Source organism: Theobroma cacao, chromosome 9 (genome assembly GCF_053813885.1).
Source record: "Theobroma cacao isolate CCN51 chromosome 9, ASM5381388v1, whole genome shotgun sequence".
Classification (NCBI taxonomy): Eukaryota; Viridiplantae; Streptophyta; class Magnoliopsida; order Malvales; family Malvaceae; genus Theobroma; species Theobroma cacao.
Genome location: NC_142647.1, coordinates 2,627,376 through 2,644,046, shown reverse-complemented (window position 1 = coordinate 2,644,046; position 16,671 = coordinate 2,627,376). Strand labels below are relative to the sequence as shown.

Here is a 16,671-nt window from a genome sequence, read left to right as displayed (position 1 = left end):
GATACTGGCTGTCCTGTGTCAACTCGTGAAGTCAACCAATGCAAAAATGGTTAGATCATGTTCTTGGGTCTTCTAAACCGGATTATATATATATATATATATATCAATATATGCTAATGGTACTCTTTAATTCAAAATTGAAAAAAATTAACTGGTAGTAAAAGTGATAATATTGTAAAATCAAAAAAACTGCGGCCAAAAAAAAAAGAGTAGATTCTAAATACGTTGTTACGTATGTTATTCCCTTTGTAGTTGCAATTTGAAGTTGTCAAATAATAATAATAAATAAATAAATAATGTGTCTCGTATATTTGAATCCTTCTGGACACATGGTAAGATTATTTGCATTCAGTGCAGGATACTGACGAGGACTCACCGCAGCGGAACATAAGCAAAAATTACCAGGATATATAAATTTTACACGAGGAAATAAAACCCTACTTCTCCCTCTGCTCTGTACCGCTCCTTCTCTCTCTCCTATCGCCAAAAACAGATATAGGTAGGTTCGTTCCCTCAGATTGTAATGCTGCATTTTTCTCTTCATCTTTCCTTATTTTACTTATCCAACTCTGCATCTTTAGCTCTCCAAACTTACCATATATCGTCAAATGTTGTTGACTCTTACTAATTCTTTGAAACTTTTAGAAATCTGGTTTTTGGCTTATCGATTCGGTTTATTCTTGGATTCTGCAATGGAGCTCTTATTGTTTTCCACAACATGTTATACTTTTTCTTTTCATCCCCCTCTCTCTTTTTTCCAGTGAATTTGGACTTCAGTGGGATTAATTACTTTAATGCTGCTTAAGTAAACGTTTCTTTTTCTGTTTGATCCTTTCTTATCGATTCTCTTGTGTTTTTAAAATTGATATTTAGATCAATAGCGTGGGAATTAAGGTATAGTATTATGAATTCAAGAGCTCGTAATTCTGGGATTATTTGATGGAAAATGGACAAATTGCCCAAACAAGTCTGCCGAGTTGAAACTTTTTTGGCTGATTTCTGATGAAATTTCTGTTTATCTAACGTATTACGATTCTATCCTGGTGGTTTTGTTTGTTTGTGAAGCCGATGGCGTTGGCACCGAAGTTAGCTCAGTTGCAGTCCAAGGCAACTCAGGCATCCCAATTTGTAGCAAAGCATGGTTCTGCCTACTACAAGCAGCTACTGGAGCAGAATAAGCACTACATTCAAGAGCCACCTACGGTTGAGAAATGTAACCTTTTGTCAAAGCAATTGTTTTACACTCGTCTAGCCAGGTTACCCCTTTACCCCATTCGTTCTTCTGCTTTTCCTTTCAGCATTTTAGGGTAATCTCAAAGGTTTCAGACTCAAATGAATCTATGCTGTGACTTGCGGTGATTTTCTTTTGTTAATCTTTTGTGTTATTTGTATTGACATGGATATGATGGCTGAAAAGTAAAAGGTCTGAGCAGGAAGCTTATGCTGGTAGTGATGGGTGTCGAGTTAAAGGGAAAGGGAGAGGGCCCCTGTCCTTGTTTCTAGTCATTGCATTGCGACTCTCGCAACCTCTCCTACAACAATCATGTTATGCTCAAGCATGGCAGCGGGTTGAAATAAAAGGCGTGGGCTGCATTTTAGTATTAAATGCCAGCCTAGACTTCTCCCTACATCATATATTCCTTTTTCCCTCTTCCTTGAACATCTGTCAGCTGCCATCATGCTCCCTGCGTTGATCAAACCTTCATGCTGATCCATTGAATTTGTTACTTCTGTTATCATCAGTTCTCCCTTCTAGTCTTTTAGTCATTTGCTATTGCTGACATTGGAAACATCTACAAGTAAGAAGGCCTAATGTTGTTTGATTGTGATTTTGTTTTCTTTTTCTAGAAATGCATTACCTCTTTGGCTATTATCTGCATCAGTCAAACTTTTCTACCCTCCCACTGAGTTAATCTTCTGAATTTGATGCAGTATTCCCGGCCGCTATGAGACATTCTGGAAGGAGATGGATTATGCCAAGCATATGTGGAAGAACAGGAAGGAATTGAAGATTGAGGATGCTGGCATTGCTGCTCTATTTGGGTTAGAGTGTTTTGCCTGGTTCTGCGCTGGAGAGATTGTTGGTCGAGGATTCACCTTAACTGGTTACTATGTTTAAGTGATTCAACAAGAACAGCTTCTGAATTTGAACTGATCAAAGCTTTCACCATATATATATTTTTTCAAGATCTTTTTGTCATCATAACATACAAGTTGCCGTTCTGCAAGAAAAATTAAACTTGATTAGCAACAACCCACTCGTATCAACATATCTCTAATTCCATTTTCCTCCTTGCACAAAAAAGGTACACCATTCTCTATTGCAATTCTATCAATTGAAGGTATTCCTATTAAGGAAGAGGTTGCTGAGAGTAACCAGGCATTTTGGCTGTTAATTTCCCTACTAATATCCAGCATAAAAGATGTTCCAGACTTGAGTAATCGTCCTGAATCACACTCTTTATAGGCTTAATCTATTTGGGCTTTTTTAAATAAAAATAGTACCGGATATATCTTTCTCTCGAGGAAAGTGGCAGGTATATCTAAAACATGTGGCTGTAAACAGCCTTATCTGCACCTCTTTGAGAATAAATATGAAGTCCCCTTTCCTCATGCTGAGTCTGCTAGCGTGAACGAAGCATTTGAAGCATGCCAAGTTTTACATCTTGCTGGTTGTAATCAAAGACTTAATTTGGTAACTCTTCGGAATTCTTTCGTTTATTTCATGCAATGATTATGATAATGTGTTTAAAACCCAAACTGTTGCTAACATTTGGATAGTTTCTCTTTTGAGATTAATGATTTTTTTTTTTGATTCAACCAAAAATAAGTAGGAATCCTGCTACAAGGAAACAGCCTGTAGAAAGCATTGGGGAAGTTACACGAAAAAAGAACAGGAATTCTCGGGAATTGAACATCTTTCAAAGGCATTCTCACCGAGCCTCATAGTGAACAAAAATAGAACAATCGACAGCCACGATGTATGCATTTTAAGTTTATTATTTCACTGGCAGCAAATATCCCTGGTTACACTTAAGCAAAACCACCAAGAAAAAAAAAAAAATTCTTGGTTCCAAAAGGTTACACTTAACTCAAAAATCCCATCTTTGCTTTCTATATGCCGGAATCGGAATTGGGGCACATCCCCAAACAGGTCTCTGAGATTCAGGTCTAAATGGAGGACAACTCCTCTAATATATATAAAACTGTGTCTTCTCTATGAACGTTAGCTTTCTTTAATCATCATTAAAAGAGATGGTTTCTAAATGCAAGTAACACCTTTGGTGTCAATAGCAAAATGAATGCCAAGATTGATCCGCGGAACACTTTGACAAGGTAGTTCAAGGGGTCATATTCAGATTCTTCAGCAGTGTCCCTTGAGGTCGACATGGCTTTTGCTGATGGTAGAGCTTCAACTACAGCATCTGCTAGATCTGTGATGAATGAAGAGGTGCAACCAAGAGCAGGCACACGACCCCAATTCTTGATACCAGATTCAAGAGCTAAGTCCTTATATTCCATGTCAATCTCTTCAAGAGTCTCTATGTGCTCACTTACAAAGCTACAATTTTGGATGGAAGTAGAATTAGTTTTCAGTTCATAATCGAGCATTTCAAAGCACACATCAAGAACAGCTACTTAAAACTAAGAGTCATGTACCTTATGGGAACAGCTAGAAGACTCTTCACACCTTTCTGGCCAAGCTCAACAAGAACTTCATCAGTGTAGGGCTTCAGCCATTGCACAGGCCCAACTCGACTCTGGAGGAGTAGCATGAAGAAGAAGTTGAGCATAACAGTTTTTCATTTTTCAAGTGAAAGCAGAAACTTGAGTTCTAAAACCAACCTGGTAAGCAAGTTTATGATCATTTCCAATTCCTCTAGCTTTCAACTCTTGCATAATTAAGCAGATGCACTCCTCCATTTGATCTTTGTACGGATCTCCAGCATCCTCAACATAACTGACGGGCACCCCATGGGCACTAAAGAATATCATGACCTGAAGTTCAGAAGAATATTAGAAATAGTTGTAATGAGGTCAATCTCAAAAGACCACAAGTTCGACATATCAACTTCTGACTTTATGCATAAAAATGTACACACAAGTAGTATAAGCAGCAACCAAACAAACCTCTTCAGGCTTTGGAAATCTCCCCAACTCTTTCTCAATCAAGTCAGCCATAGACCTAATATAACCTTGTCGTTGATACCATGAAAGAATGACAGAAACGGGTAGTCTTGATAGATATGCATCTTCCCTGAAATATAACTCACATTCAGAGCCATTTCCTAAGGGGTGTTATAGATGATTTCAAGCAGATAAGGTGTAGCACAAATTATCAAACACCCACCTGAATATACTCTGGAGAACTCGGATGCTTGATCCGGTTGTGGAGATGGAGAACTGAGGATATAGTGGCAGCACAACAAGTTTTGTTATCCTGTCCCGCTTAATCTGTAGCATAACGTAAATGCTTAGCAACGTAGACTCAACATACTTTGAAGATAGATAATTCAACGTTAAACAGATAATTCCTTATTAAAATATGAGATATAATTTCAAGTCATATAAAAGGAGAACTTGCAGGAAGGCATGGGAAGTCTTTATTTTTCTTCCAACTCCCTATATTTATCCCTTCTGTAAGGATTTGATGCACTTAACAATAAACTCTTAATATCACCTAAACAAAAATAGCAACTCCTCGATATGGTATCACACAAGTTCATAACTTCACCAACGATATATGAAGAAACTTAAAACCCACACAAATTTGTTTGACTATTAGAAGACCCACCTGCTCAATTGCCTCCTCAGTGAATGGGTACCAATATCGCATTCCAACATATATATTGGCACATACATTCTTTGCCTCCAAAGCCATTCTAAGAGCATCCGCCTGCAGCAAATTCTTCAGGCTATAAATACAATAATAACATTCAAACCACAAGTTTTACCATCAACATGAGGACAACTTTTAAAAGCGTCGAACACATTTAACATGGTTCAATTGAAAAAAATATCCATACAAATTCACTTTAACACAACACAAGCACAAAGTAATATCCCAATTTCTACAATTAAGGAATTTACCTGTTCATCAGTTATTTTACGCAAAGGTGAGCCACCACCAATGGCAGCATACCCTTCTTTACTTTTGGGAGCCCGAAGAACAGAAATTAACTTTGCCAAAGGTCGTTGAAGAAACTTAAACAGCCTAGGCAGCCGTATTATATCCTACAACAAAAACAATATCACCATCAGCACACTACTGAACCTTAAAACCCAAAAATGGTTATATAAGGTACATTAAAAAATGCCCAAGAAATCTAACATACAGGATCAGCAAACAAGTTATACAGAAACGGTTGAACATCGTTAAGAGTCTCGGGCCCTCCAAGATTCAAAAGCAGGACCCCAAGCTTCTCCTCTGCAGCATGTGCATGAGATTCTACAACATTTTCACCAAAAGTGCAAAACCCCACCGCACAATTCGTTTGCAAGTTCAGATTCCTTTTCTGATTTGAGCCACCGCTGAGATTGGATCCTTTGAGAGCGCTGTAATTTTTAGTATTCGAGTCAGAACTTGAGATGACAAGGGCTTTAGACGAAGGTTTATCAACATCATTTGATCCCTCAGAGGAATGGCGTGAGACAGAGGCAACACATCTGCCCCTACGAATCGACCTGAAAAACAAAGAAAAGAAAAGAAATTGACAAAGACGTAAATTTGGGAATCATTTTGGTCCAAAAATTTTCATCTTTTGTTCACCAAACAAATCTTTGTACCTTCTAGACAAAAATTGGGATCTAACATTAACTCATAAACATAAATATTTGATAAAAAACCCAAATTTCTGGGACAAAAGTCTCACCTTGAAAATCTATAATCAGAATTCCTAAGGTTGGAACCAGAAAAGTTGGTGTGGGAAAGAACTCCAGATAAAGATGCTGCCTCCATGGTTCTGATCGAAACAATCTTCTTTCAATTGAAAGTATAATAGAAACTATGAAGCTGGAGAATAGAAAAGTGGGAAACTAAAATTAAAAATGGAATCTGGGTTTTTGGTGGCTTTGGTAGAGGTTTTTGTACGAGTTGGTTGGGAAGAAAATGGCGAAATAGTTGGAGATCGGAAAGTCAAATAAAAACTGCGTAAACGTATTATTAAAGCTACAGTATTTTCATTCAAAGGGAGACGTTGATGGCTGCCTAAACCTTATGCAGAAGCTTCCAAGAAGCTAGGAATTAAGACGGTGCGTCTCGTTTATACCTTTTTTTTTTTTCCTTTTTTTCTTCGTCTTTCTTTATTTTCTTGTCAAGTCTTTCTCGGCAACCAAACTTGAATAGTTCTACTTCTATTCTAATTGTCAACGAAAGATTAACTAGTTGCAAGGTAATACGACACCGTCTCGTACGACTTAAAGCCTTACACACCACCAAAGTGACTAATTGAGTACACCAACTAAATAACACATTAGTCAACAATTTAAATTATAACTTTGAAACTTTCACAAAAAAAAAAATATTTGGCTTTATACTGAATTAATTATTATTATGATTGTGAATTTGTAACTTCATATATTAAATTTTAAATTCTTTATCACTTAAATAGTAATTGACCTAAAAAAGATAAAATTAATGATATTAAAACAAATAATGTTAATTTTTGTAACTAATAGTAGATTTTTAATCATAATTTTTTCCTTATATTGATATATTTAATCAAACTACTATTTATTTTAAATTATAAGTTTTTTTAATTAATTATATATATATATATGTAAAAGATCTTGACTAAGTAAAATAAAAAATCATGCCTAATAAATATATACAAAAAGTGCATGTATGATTTTGATGCCTAGTACAGAAATCGTTTTCCTTTCTTTCTCATTTAATCAAAGACTTTTGCCTTAACCTAAATTTTAAGGTATAATATAGTATTAATAAATAACTTTTACCTACTCACGCGCATGATAAGCGGATTGAATATAGTATTAAGTAAAAATTTAGTGATATTACCAAAAAAAAAAAGAGTCGAGTAAATAAAGTTGAATCATTGTCTATTTAAGTAATTTTACAAGCCCAAGTGTTTTTAGGGTTTTGGAGATACCACTCTATAAAAGCATATGCTTTAAGCTCTTGAGCAACATCCAGCCTCCTCATCTAAACACTCAAGTGCCCCTGTTTCTCTCACTTGGCTTTCCATCCCTTATTGTCTTTCATAACTTAGATTCTATACCAGAATGTTCACAGCTGATGGTCTTTCCATCAGGAATCCTTCATGTTTTACCATCAGTCTTGTAATATCCAATGCAGCTGCAGTCTGCACGATTGGATCTTATGCAGATACTCTGGCAGGAAGGTAAATACTTCATACCTTAATGTTTTGGAGGTACTGTTATTTTTCTTATCTGATCACTTGGGTAGCTAATAGTGAGCGAAATTACCATTTGACAGTTGACATGTAGCATCAAAGAATAATGATTTTCTTGCTACCTCGGTGGGTGCTGCTGCCACGAAGAAGAAATTATCAGTCAACTGAGTGCTCGATTCTTTCAGGTACTGGAGATTTTCTTCTTTCTTGATTCCTGAAGTTGCTCAACTATTAAATTGGATAGTTGTTTTGTTTGCAAACTGGGGATTCTCCGATGAAGTGTGATACTAGGATCCTGGCTCCACAAATAGAGTCAACAGCAGGTGCCGATCCATGGCGACCTGACTGCCGCTTGGAGCCAAGATTTAGTTAAACGGGAGAAGACCCATGAAACTCACCGTTGTTTCATGACACAATAGCCCGTTTACATTTCCTATTGTCTGATTTCTTTCTAGGTCTTGTTCAGTTATTTTAAATGTGTTTTTCCAAAAGAAATGTGGGTTGAATTGAAGTACATTTTAGGAGCTCAATAGTTGACGGGCACTCAGTCAGACACGGGTGTTTGTTGTTTACAGTAGCAATCCACCTTTTGCATGGTGCCTAAAGCGAGCTACTTACACGATTGGAGGGAGCCTTTGCCTCTCCATGGTTTCCTTCAAATTTAAAGCAGCTAAATTTATGATCATTTTGGTATTGTCTTACACCTGATCCCAATCCTTTTATTGTCCTCTAATTCCATTTAACATTTTTCGTCTAAATTGTGGACGTTCTCTTTTTCTCTTCTTTATTTTGTCTAAAATATGATACCTTCATGTTGAGGTTGGAACTTAGGTTTAAGCACAGTAACCTTTTTAACAAAAGCAAGAGTTTAGCTATGGTGGTAAGAACGTCAAAGAGTGTATAATGTGACACCTTGATATGATAACGTGGCAACACCACGTTAGTAATTCGAGCTCACCTCATATACCATGTTAGCATTTGTTGAAGGGATTAAATTGAAATAATTTTTAAAATCAATGGATTAAATTGTCACTATTTTAAGTAAAAAGGTTAAATTAAAAAAAAAATGTAACTATATGAATTAAATGGATATTATAATTATTTTTTTTCTTTATAAAAATTAAATTTGAATTTTCCTTTTATAAAATAAAATTTTAATATTTTATCTTAGATATATTCATAGAAGCATAGCATCAATATTTACACAATTTTAAAAACGCTCAAAATTAGGATTTCTTTTTCATGGTTATAAAAGGCAATAGATACTCTTGTTGTTGGTCTCTTTAAGTTTTTTTGTCAGTTTTTCTCATTAGAAATTTAATTCATCAACTAATTATTACAAAAGGCAATGATGACAAATTTATGTTTCTCGATTCTGATTTGGATTTTTTCTTAAATTCATTTAATTTAAGGACCAAATAGCTTTTTGATGACAGCGTTTGTGCGTGTCTGAGCCTTATTATTTTTTATTTTATTTTTTTAAGTTTTTTTTTTAAATGAAGAATGGAGGTATGGAGTTAGCAATGATTATAAAAATAATTCCTCGTTCTGATTTGCTCAATTTGGGCATGACAGACTTTTTATTACACCCATAGAATCTGAGCTACTCCACCTTTTTAATTTTTTATTTATCTTTTATGTTTTCATTTTATTAATATTTCAAGTTACATTTCTTAAGTTTGAATTTCTTGGATTAATGATTGTATTTATATTCGATCGATTTAAATATAATTGTATATATTTGTATTATTTTATTTGATAAAAATTCTAGGGAGGTATAAATTCAGTCCAAGTTATGTTTTGATGATCTTATCTAATATGTGTACTTCATCCTGCGGGTAGTGTCTAATTGTAGAGCTCTTGCAAGCCGATTGGTTGAACTTGGCTATCAACTGGTTTCTGGTGGCAGTGACAATCACCTTGTACTTGTGGATCTGAGGCCATTGGTAAGTTACTATCTCCACAAGACATGCAGACATGTGCCCTCTTTATCTTCAAATCTTGAGTAGCATTGGAAGTATTTTTGTGACTCTTTTATAGATGCCCTATGCTCCCTTCCCCTTTTTTTTTTTTTTTCTAATTTTTTACTTATATTATCAACTTCTCCTTCAACAGGGTATTGATGGGGCTCTGGTGGAGAAAATACTTGACATGGCTTCTATCACCTTGAACAAAAATTCAGTGCCTGGTGAATTATGCCTTATTTTCTTTCTTTGTTTAATTCATTAAAAAATTTCCTTATTACAAAACAGGTACTAACACATCTCGAATTTTGCAGGGGATAAGAGTGCACTTGTGCCAGGTGGCATCCGCATTGGATCACCTGCTATGACCACTAGAGGATTCACAGAAAAGGAATTCACAGCTATTGCTGACTTCATCCATGAGGGTGTGCAAATAACTGTTGATGCTAAAGGATTAGTGTCTGGATCAAAGCTACAAGAGTTCTTGAAGTTTGTGGTGTCTCCCGATTTTCCTTTGACTGATAAGGTGGCAAATCTCCGGAGTAGAGTTGAAGCACTGACAACCCAGTTTCCCATTCCTGGGGTATGAATGGTATCGATGCACTCTACTAAGTAATAATGAGAAGTTGAGAACATCATGTAATTCAACACAGGTTTTAGGGATCAAATTTGAATGTATTCATAAAGTTATGAAAATTTTGAAGTGTTTGAGATCTTGTATTGAAAATTATGGATTTCACTTGGTATAGATCTCATTAGTAACCACTTATTAGTACTCCATTGGTAGACAGGAAAAATTAAACCATTGGTCATGTGATCAACTTTCCATCATCATTTCCCAGCATCTATGGTGTTAAGAGTTGAATTTTACGGATTATTTTAATTATAGTTAATTTTAGTTTTTAAAATCTTAATGATTACACATTAACAACATACAACCTGGAAGGGTCCAATTCCTGGATTCCTCTCCAACCAATCCAGAAATTCTTATGAAGAGGGTATAGCTTTTGTTCTAAGCTAATAATTTCCAAGGAAACGAAAACGATTCTAAAGAGTAAATGGATGCGTTACAATGGGAAAAGAAAACTATCCCTTGCTTTATTCCACAACTTCTTTGGGTGCAAATAAAGGTCCGTAGTTAACTATCTGCACCAGTTAATTCATTATAATCCTCGAAAAGAAAATCTCAGCTTAGCCTTTTGGGTTAAATGTAAGCTGAGATTTCTTTCTAAGCTACTTACAGAGATTCACTGATCACCAATGTTTAGGCATATCAGCAATTTAGCACACTAGTCACAAATATATTGCATTGCTATCACCAATTGTGGCCATTTTGGTTTGGCCTTCTGCCTCTATAAAGAAAATTTGTCCCCTACTTGAAATAATATTGTACAACTAGATTATTTGTCTGCACCACAAGTGTTGTAAATATAATCTGTTATGCAGTAATCTCTTTATGAATGAAACCTACTTGTGAAGCCATCACAAACTTATCCCAGACAAGAACATCTGCAAATTTTGCTAAGAACCCTTTTTGGCCATGTTATAGACTAAAATCCGCAGTGTAAGAAAAGGGTAGAGGCTACCCTTTCTCAATCCAAGTCTCCAGGGCTGTGCACGACTGCATTCCCCTGATGAAGCTCTAGTTTTGTTTGTGGTTATGAATGGCAAATCTAAACCAGAATTTTGAGTGAAAAGCACCAGCACAAGTCATCTGATTGAGCACAGAATGCAACTGTTAAGGTGGTTAAAAGATTATCATCCATTGAAATTCCAAAAAAGCAAAAGATAATTGCTTGTAATTATTGGTCTGAATATCTCTGATTGAATACCATGATCAACAGAAGTGATTAACATCACTATAATCTATTCAATTATCATGCAAAAGTAAACGAAGAATTAGCTCAGAATTCTCTGCAAGAATAACAAAGTATCAAAATTGCATTTCATGTGAAATTCATTCCTTGTGTACAAGAAGCAGAAAAGCCTAGACCCTATTTCAATTTCTGCAAACTGATATGTCAAAGTTGCAAAATGAATCAACCAACGCTATCAAAAACAACAATCACAATCAAATGGACAAAGCGGCGTACTTCCGACATCCGATTTATTAATACCCAATTCTTCTTCGGTGTAAATAGCAAACCCATCTGCAGTTCTCTTGCGAGGCCGAGAAGAAGGTTCCTGGGATCCTTCCTCTTTGGTTTCTTCACTCTTTTTATTCTTCTTCTTCATCAGTGGTTTGGGTTTCGAGATTTCATCACCATTTGGCTTATCAGCCTTCTTTTGTTCAGGTTTCTTCCTCTTTTTACCAGCAAATATCTCATCAATCTCATTACCAGCCTTCTTAGGAGTTGAAGACGATTTCTTCTGTCCCAGAACAGGTTCTTCTACTTCTTCCTTTTCTGCCTTTTTTGAAGGCGTTTTGGATGAACTCTTCTTAGGCATTAGCTGAATCTGCATGTCAGAAAATCCAAAACTTCAAAACCCGCAAAGATTAATGAAAAGAACAAAAAAAAATAAAAGCAAATTGGAAAGAAAAATCGTTCTTAATGATAACAAAGTGTTGTGTCAGAAAACAAATTATCAGCAACAGTAATCAGACAGGGATAACTGTAATAATATTGAATCGCCTCATCATTCACAACACTGTCAAAAAACGAATCCTTCAAGGGAATTTTCGGCAAATAAAAGGATTGAAACTTCGAAAAAAAAGAAAACCCATAGTTGCAAACAGCTCTCTATCAATCTAATGGTAATAAGCATTGCCTCTTACCTCACAGTAGACCCAAAAGAAAACCAGGAGATGGGTGTCGTCCCTGTTGAAGAGAAGTGCAGACGGAGAAGAGAAGGAACAATAGTGTGAAACTGAGAAGTATCTTTTGTCAAAAAACCCTAAAACGGAGGGAGAGGAGTTTCTTAGTTTGTTTTGGAGAGAAGCTTTTTCTACTCTTTGGGCCGCCTTTGAACTCATTTTGGGCCTTTTGGGACCATTTACATAGCATTGAATTAATTGCCATCCTGGATTATTTTCTTTTCGAGGATTGTAATGGATTAACTGGTGCAGATAGTTAACTACCAACCTTTATTTGCACCCAAAGAAGTTGTGGAATAAAGCAAGGGATAGCTTTCTTTTCCCATTTTAACGCATCCATTTATTCTTTAGAATCTTTTTCGTTTCCTTGGAAATTATTAGCTTAGAACAAAAGCAATACCCTCTTCTTAAGAATTTCTGGATTGGCCGGAGAGGAATCCAGGAATTGGACCCTACCAGGTTGTATGTTGTTAATGTGTTATCATTAAGATTTTAAAAACTAAAATTAATAATAGTTTAAATAATCCGTAAAATTCAACTCTTAACACCGTAGATGCTGGGAAATGACGATGGAAAGTTGATCACATGACCAATGGTTTAATTTTTCCTGTCTACCAATGGAGTACTAATAAGTGGTTACTGATGAGATCTATACCAAGTGAAATCCATAATTTTCAATACAAGATCTCAAACACTTCAAAATTTTCATAACTTTATGAATACATTCAAATTTGATCCCTAAAACCTGTGTTGAATTTCATGATGTTCTCAACTTCTCATTATTACTTAGTAGAGTGCATCGACACCATTCATACCCCAGGAATGGGAAACTGGGTTGTCAGTGCTTCAACTCTACTCCGGAGATTTGCCACCTTATCAGTCAAAGGAAAATCGGGAGACACCACAAACTTCAAGAACTCTTGTAGCTTTGATCCAGACACTAATCCTTTAGCATCAACAGTTATTTGCACACCCTCATGGATGAAGTCAGCAATAGCTGTGAATTCCTTTTCTGTGAATCCTCTAGTGGTCATAGCAGGTGATCCAATGCGGATGCCACCTGGCACAAGTGCACTCTTATCCCCTGCAAAATTCGAGATGTGTTAGTATCTGTTTTGTAATAAGGAAATTTTTTAATGAATTAAAAAAAGAAAGAAAATAAGGCATAATTCACCAGGCACTGAATTTTTGTTCAAGGTGATAGAGGCCATGTCAAGTATTTTCTCCACCCGAGCCCCATCAATACCCTGTTGAAGGAGAAGTTGATAATAGAAATAAAAAAATTAGAAAAAAAAAAAAAAAGGGGAAGGGAGCATAGGGCATCTATAAAAGAATCACAAAAATACTTCCAATGCTACTCAAGATTTGAAGATAAAGAGGGCACATGTCTGCATGTCTTGTGGAGATAGTAACTTACCAATGGCCTCAGATCCACAAGTACAAGGTGATTGTCACTGCCACCAGAAACCAGTTTATAACCAAGTTCAACTAATCGGCTTGCAAGAGCTCTACAATTAGACACTACCTGCAGGATGAAGTACACATATTAGATTAAGATCATCAAAACATAATTTGGACTGAATTTATATCTTCAAAGGGCAGCACCTGGTTTTGGTAAGCCTTGAACTCTTGTGACTCAGCATGTTTCAAGCAAACTGCTAATCCACCAATTGTGTGGTTGTGAGGACCACCCTGCACAGACAACATCATACCTCTCATGTCTATAAATGCCTCTCATATCTATAATTAATTTCATAACTAAAAAACCTCAGTTTGAAAGTCAGTAGAAGGTTGGAATAGGGGAATTCAGATTAGTAATAGGACCAAAGGAGACAAGTCAAACTAACCTGCAAACCAGGAAAAACAGCATTGTTAATGGCAGATTCTAAATCAACTCCAAGAACAGGATCCTTCTTGAAGAAGATCATGCCACCTCTTGGACCTCTCAAAGACTGGAAATAAATGAGAAAATTGAGTTTATTGTGGACATTAATGCAAAGGAAGTATATAGTATTTGGAAGATACAACACTATTGGCAAATTAATGGCCAGAACAGAACTTTCTAATACATATGACAAACAAAGTGCAGAACTGGAAAAGATCAAGTGACATTAGTCATGCTACAAGTAAAACTTTTCAGGTACCCTTACTAAATATCAATATTTGGACAAGCAAAACTAATACTCTAAAGCAGCATGTCAAGTGAATTAACATACACAGAGTTCAACACAGAAATTGTAAGCATTAATCCTAAACCTTGTGTGTAGTAGTTGTCACAATATCACAATACTCGAAGGGGTCAGCAACTACAGAAGCAGCAACAAGTCCACTTATATGAGCCATATCCATCATGAGAAATGCACCAACAGCATCTGCGATCTTCAAACAAATATCAATTCCAATAAGTTATTTGCAAAGATAAGGAAAATATCCAAAATGCTTAATAAAAAAATACTACATGGTAAGTAAATGGTGGCACGCTTTACAGCACAGTCAGCAAGCACGTTAGTCCTTACCTTCCTCATACGAGGATAGTCAAAATCTCGAGGATATGCACTGGCACCAGCAATTATGAGTTTTGGTCGAAAGAGAGTAGCTGTCTTCTCAAGCATGTCATAATCAACAAGGCCTGTTCCAAATTTCAGACAAATTGAATTAACCACCAAGCCAGTACCAACCACTAAACCTTAGCAAGTCTAATAATAAGGATGCATAACCTGTAGATTCATCAAGTCTATAAGGCATGGACTCGAAATAGATTGATGTGCCAGATACTCGTCTTTTAGGAGTCATGAATCCATGTGACAAATGTCCCCCATGAGGTAAGTCCAGACCCTATGCCAGTTACATGAAGAAATTATTAATTTGTATCTTATCAAAGACAAAAAATTAAATTATTAAAATAGGCAGAAGCATCTTACCATTATTCGATCATGTGGATTAAGAATTGCTGTATAAACCTCAAAATTAGCAGGGGAACCAGACAATGGTTGAACATTAACGCCCCATTTCTTTTCATCCAAATGAAACGCTGCCACAGCCCTCTTCTGGCAAAGTATTTCAAGTTCATCAATGTACTCATTGCCACCATAGTACCTGCAACAAACAATAAGATCATTAGCTGCACAGATTTAAATCAAAACTTAACAAAAAATTAAATCTCTATGCACTTTGCTTAATTAGATAGACGACCTTTTACCGGGCAGTCCTTCAGAATACTTGTTTGTGAGACATGAGCCAACTGCCTCCATCACTGCACGGGATGTAAAGTTCTCCGAGGCAATAAGCTCAAGGCTTTTAAACTGCCTCTCCTTCTCCTTGCTAATAATTGCACGAACCTCAGGATCAGCTTCGCTGAGGCCATGGTCCACAAAACTGCTTTCGAGCACAGGGACAGAGACTGAAGAGGGAGGCCTCCCAGTGACTAAGCTCCCTTCAAGTTGAGCTCTACAGGGTTTCACTGAGTTAAGCTTAATCTGGTGCGGAAATCCACTAATACCAGACCCTTTTAAAGGAAATGCTGGTCTATTGACCCTCATGGGTTGTTGCACAGAACCCATCATTGCAGCTCCGCTACAAGCCTGCATTCTGGCTTTCCGCTAGTATTCCTCACAAATTTCCTACGAATTTACGGACAAAACAGAGATTTAAAATGAAAAATTCAACCCAACACCAATTAATTCGCAAACTTCTCCTTTGTTAAAATGAAAAGCTTTTTATGACTTTCTCCCATAAGCAAAAGAAAAAGAAAAAGAAAAAAATGAAATTTTGATTTGCAAAGTGAAGTTCTCGCAGGAGACTGATAAAAAGCTGACACTTACAAATTCCTGAGACCACGATAAAACATATATAGCTCAAGAATTACAGCATATACTACAATTTTTTCCTAAAAAAATGGGAAAAATAAGTAAACTTTTGACTCTGTAGAATCGTAAATAATAGTACCTGATAAAATCTAATAGAACGAATTAGTGGGTGAAAAAAGACCTGGCCAAGACCAAGAAGTATGGCTCAAACATAAAATCCGATAACTGGAAATGAAAATCAGAGAGGATAACGGATTTAAAAGAAAAAAAAAAAAGTGAATGATTCAACGAATACAGAGAAGAGAGCCTATTTTTCGGAAGAGTTTTCTTTTTTCTTTTTCGGAGTGCAACGTTATTGAGATGGAGTGAAGCAAATGCGTGGCTAAAACCCTAATACTCTATTAAAATTATTGAGCCGCGCTTTAAAGACAAAGAAAATAATAAAGAAAAAAAATAGGAAAAGCCAAGCGGCTGGATAGCGGAGACTCGGATGTCAGAACTCGGAACTCAGAAGTGAGGAGGAAAATTGGGAAAAATCCTTGTCGAGGGCAAAAAGTCCTCTGCGGGTTGGTCTATCGTGTCTCCTTCGATTACTCGACTCTGATGTTGCCACTTGGCCTTCATCAGGTTAGGATGACCAACGTTACGGCCAAAAAGGGGAAAAAAATGACATACATGCCTGGCATTCCATTTTTTTTCCTTTTAAAAACTTG

General features: G+C 36.2%; 5 protein-coding genes and 3 non-coding genes across 9 annotated transcripts; 4 read left to right on the top strand and 4 right to left on the bottom strand.

Annotated features, from left to right (window-relative positions):
• Positions 1 to 357: 357 nt before the first annotated feature.
• Positions 358 to 2,200, top strand: LOC18588041 (uncharacterized). The gene is made up of 3 exons (XM_018127207.2): positions 358 to 499; positions 1,066 to 1,256; positions 1,933 to 2,200. The coding sequence occupies exons 2-3, from the start codon at positions 1,069 to 1,071 to the stop codon at positions 2,117 to 2,119; spliced, it is 375 nt and encodes a 124-aa protein (XP_017982696.2). The 5' UTR covers positions 358 to 499; positions 1,066 to 1,068; the 3' UTR covers positions 2,120 to 2,200.
• A 782-nt stretch (positions 2,201 to 2,982) lies between these two features.
• On the bottom strand, positions 2,983 to 6,170 carry LOC18588040 (ferrochelatase 1). The gene is made up of 9 exons (XM_007012184.3): positions 5,874 to 6,170; positions 5,337 to 5,685; positions 5,092 to 5,235; positions 4,796 to 4,897; positions 4,352 to 4,455; positions 4,132 to 4,258; positions 3,847 to 3,999; positions 3,661 to 3,761; positions 2,983 to 3,562 (listed from the first exon to the last, which is right to left on the bottom strand). The coding sequence occupies exons 1-9, from the start codon at positions 5,957 to 5,959 to the stop codon at positions 3,247 to 3,249; spliced, it is 1,482 nt and encodes a 493-aa protein (XP_007012246.3). The 5' UTR covers positions 5,960 to 6,170; the 3' UTR covers positions 2,983 to 3,246.
• A 979-nt stretch (positions 6,171 to 7,149) lies between these two features.
• Positions 7,150 to 10,085, top strand: LOC18588039 (serine hydroxymethyltransferase 3, chloroplastic-like). Its single transcript, XM_018126491.2, has 5 exons — positions 7,150 to 7,361; positions 7,457 to 7,558; positions 9,216 to 9,319; positions 9,489 to 9,561; positions 9,652 to 10,085. The coding sequence occupies exons 2-5, from the start codon at positions 7,480 to 7,482 to the stop codon at positions 9,924 to 9,926; spliced, it is 531 nt and encodes a 176-aa protein (XP_017981980.2). The 5' UTR covers positions 7,150 to 7,361; positions 7,457 to 7,479; the 3' UTR covers positions 9,927 to 10,085.
• LOC148760619 (small nucleolar RNA snoR126) lies at positions 8,717 to 8,831 on the top strand. Its single transcript, XR_016028704.1, has one exon. It is a non-coding gene; the product is annotated as a small nucleolar RNA snoR126 (small nucleolar RNA).
• LOC148760618 (small nucleolar RNA snoR8a) lies at positions 8,888 to 8,980 on the top strand. Its single transcript, XR_016028708.1, has one exon. It is a non-coding gene; the product is annotated as a small nucleolar RNA snoR8a (small nucleolar RNA).
• A 1,162-nt stretch (positions 10,086 to 11,247) lies between the features above and the next one.
• On the bottom strand, positions 11,248 to 12,314 carry LOC18588038 (stress response protein). Its single transcript, XM_007012181.3, has 2 exons — positions 12,114 to 12,314; positions 11,248 to 11,794 (listed from the first exon to the last, which is right to left on the bottom strand). Exons 1-2 carry the CDS (start codon positions 12,309 to 12,311, stop codon positions 11,390 to 11,392), a joined length of 603 nt encoding a protein of 200 aa, XP_007012243.3. The 5' UTR covers positions 12,312 to 12,314; the 3' UTR covers positions 11,248 to 11,389.
• On the bottom strand, positions 11,902 to 11,986 carry LOC148760617 (small nucleolar RNA R38). The gene has a single exon (XR_016028696.1). It is a non-coding gene; the product is annotated as a small nucleolar RNA R38 (small nucleolar RNA).
• A 402-nt stretch (positions 12,315 to 12,716) lies between the features above and the next one.
• SHM3 (serine hydroxymethyltransferase 3) lies at positions 12,717 to 16,420 on the bottom strand. 2 transcript variants are annotated; one of them, XM_007012179.3, is made up of 11 exons: positions 16,098 to 16,420; positions 15,345 to 15,772; positions 15,074 to 15,248; positions 14,870 to 14,987; positions 14,669 to 14,781; positions 14,409 to 14,531; positions 14,000 to 14,104; positions 13,758 to 13,844; positions 13,570 to 13,677; positions 13,327 to 13,399; positions 12,717 to 13,236 (listed from the first exon to the last, which is right to left on the bottom strand). In XM_007012179.3, exons 2-11 carry the CDS (start codon positions 15,737 to 15,739, stop codon positions 12,962 to 12,964), a joined length of 1,572 nt encoding a protein of 523 aa, XP_007012241.3. In that variant the 5' UTR covers positions 15,740 to 15,772; positions 16,098 to 16,420; the 3' UTR covers positions 12,717 to 12,961. The 2 variants fall into 2 exon arrangements, with proteins under 2 accessions (XP_007012241.3, XP_017983479.2); XM_018127990.2 differs by having other exon boundaries at positions 15,974 to 16,112.
• Between the last annotated feature and the right edge of the window lie 251 nt (positions 16,421 to 16,671).

Excerpts from the sequence above, each read along its gene's own strand:
- LOC18588038 (XM_007012181.3), bottom strand. The coding sequence starts at position 12,311 with ATGAGTTCAAAGGCGGCCCAAAGAGTAGAAAAAGCTTCTCTCCAAAAC. Across the intron at positions 11,795-12,113 it reads TCTTTTGGGTCTACTGTGAG|ATTCAGCTAATGCCTAAGAA; the intron begins GTAAGAGGCAAT and ends TCTGACATGCAG.
- SHM3 (XM_007012179.3), bottom strand. The coding sequence starts at position 15,739 with ATGCAGGCTTGTAGCGGAGCTGCAATGATGGGTTCTGTGCAACAACCC. Across the intron at positions 14,988-15,073 it reads ATCCACATGATCGAATAATG|GGTCTGGACTTACCTCATGG; the intron begins GTAAGATGCTTC and ends TAACTGGCATAG. Across the intron at positions 13,845-13,999 it reads CTGTTTTTCCTGGTTTGCAG|GGTGGTCCTCACAACCACAC; the intron begins GTTAGTTTGACT and ends TTGTCTGTGCAG.
- LOC18588039 (XM_018126491.2), top strand. The coding sequence starts at position 7,480 with ATGATTTTCTTGCTACCTCGGTGGGTGCTGCTGCCACGAAGAAGAAAT. Across the intron at positions 9,320-9,488 it reads TTGTGGATCTGAGGCCATTG|GGTATTGATGGGGCTCTGGT; the intron begins GTAAGTTACTAT and ends CTCCTTCAACAG. Across the intron at positions 9,562-9,651 it reads GAACAAAAATTCAGTGCCTG|GGGATAAGAGTGCACTTGTG; the intron begins GTGAATTATGCC and ends CGAATTTTGCAG.
- LOC18588041 (XM_018127207.2), top strand. The coding sequence starts at position 1,069 with ATGGCGTTGGCACCGAAGTTAGCTCAGTTGCAGTCCAAGGCAACTCAG. Across the intron at positions 1,257-1,932 it reads TTTTACACTCGTCTAGCCAG|TATTCCCGGCCGCTATGAGA; the intron begins GTTACCCCTTTA and ends AATTTGATGCAG.
- LOC18588040 (XM_007012184.3), bottom strand. The coding sequence starts at position 5,959 with ATGGAGGCAGCATCTTTATCTGGAGTTCTTTCCCACACCAACTTTTCT. Across the intron at positions 5,236-5,336 it reads ATAACTTGTTTGCTGATCCT|GATATAATACGGCTGCCTAG; the intron begins GTATGTTAGATT and ends TTTTTGTTGTAG. Across the intron at positions 4,456-4,795 it reads CTGAGGAGGCAATTGAGCAG|ATTAAGCGGGACAGGATAAC; the intron begins GTGGGTCTTCTA and ends GTTATGCTACAG.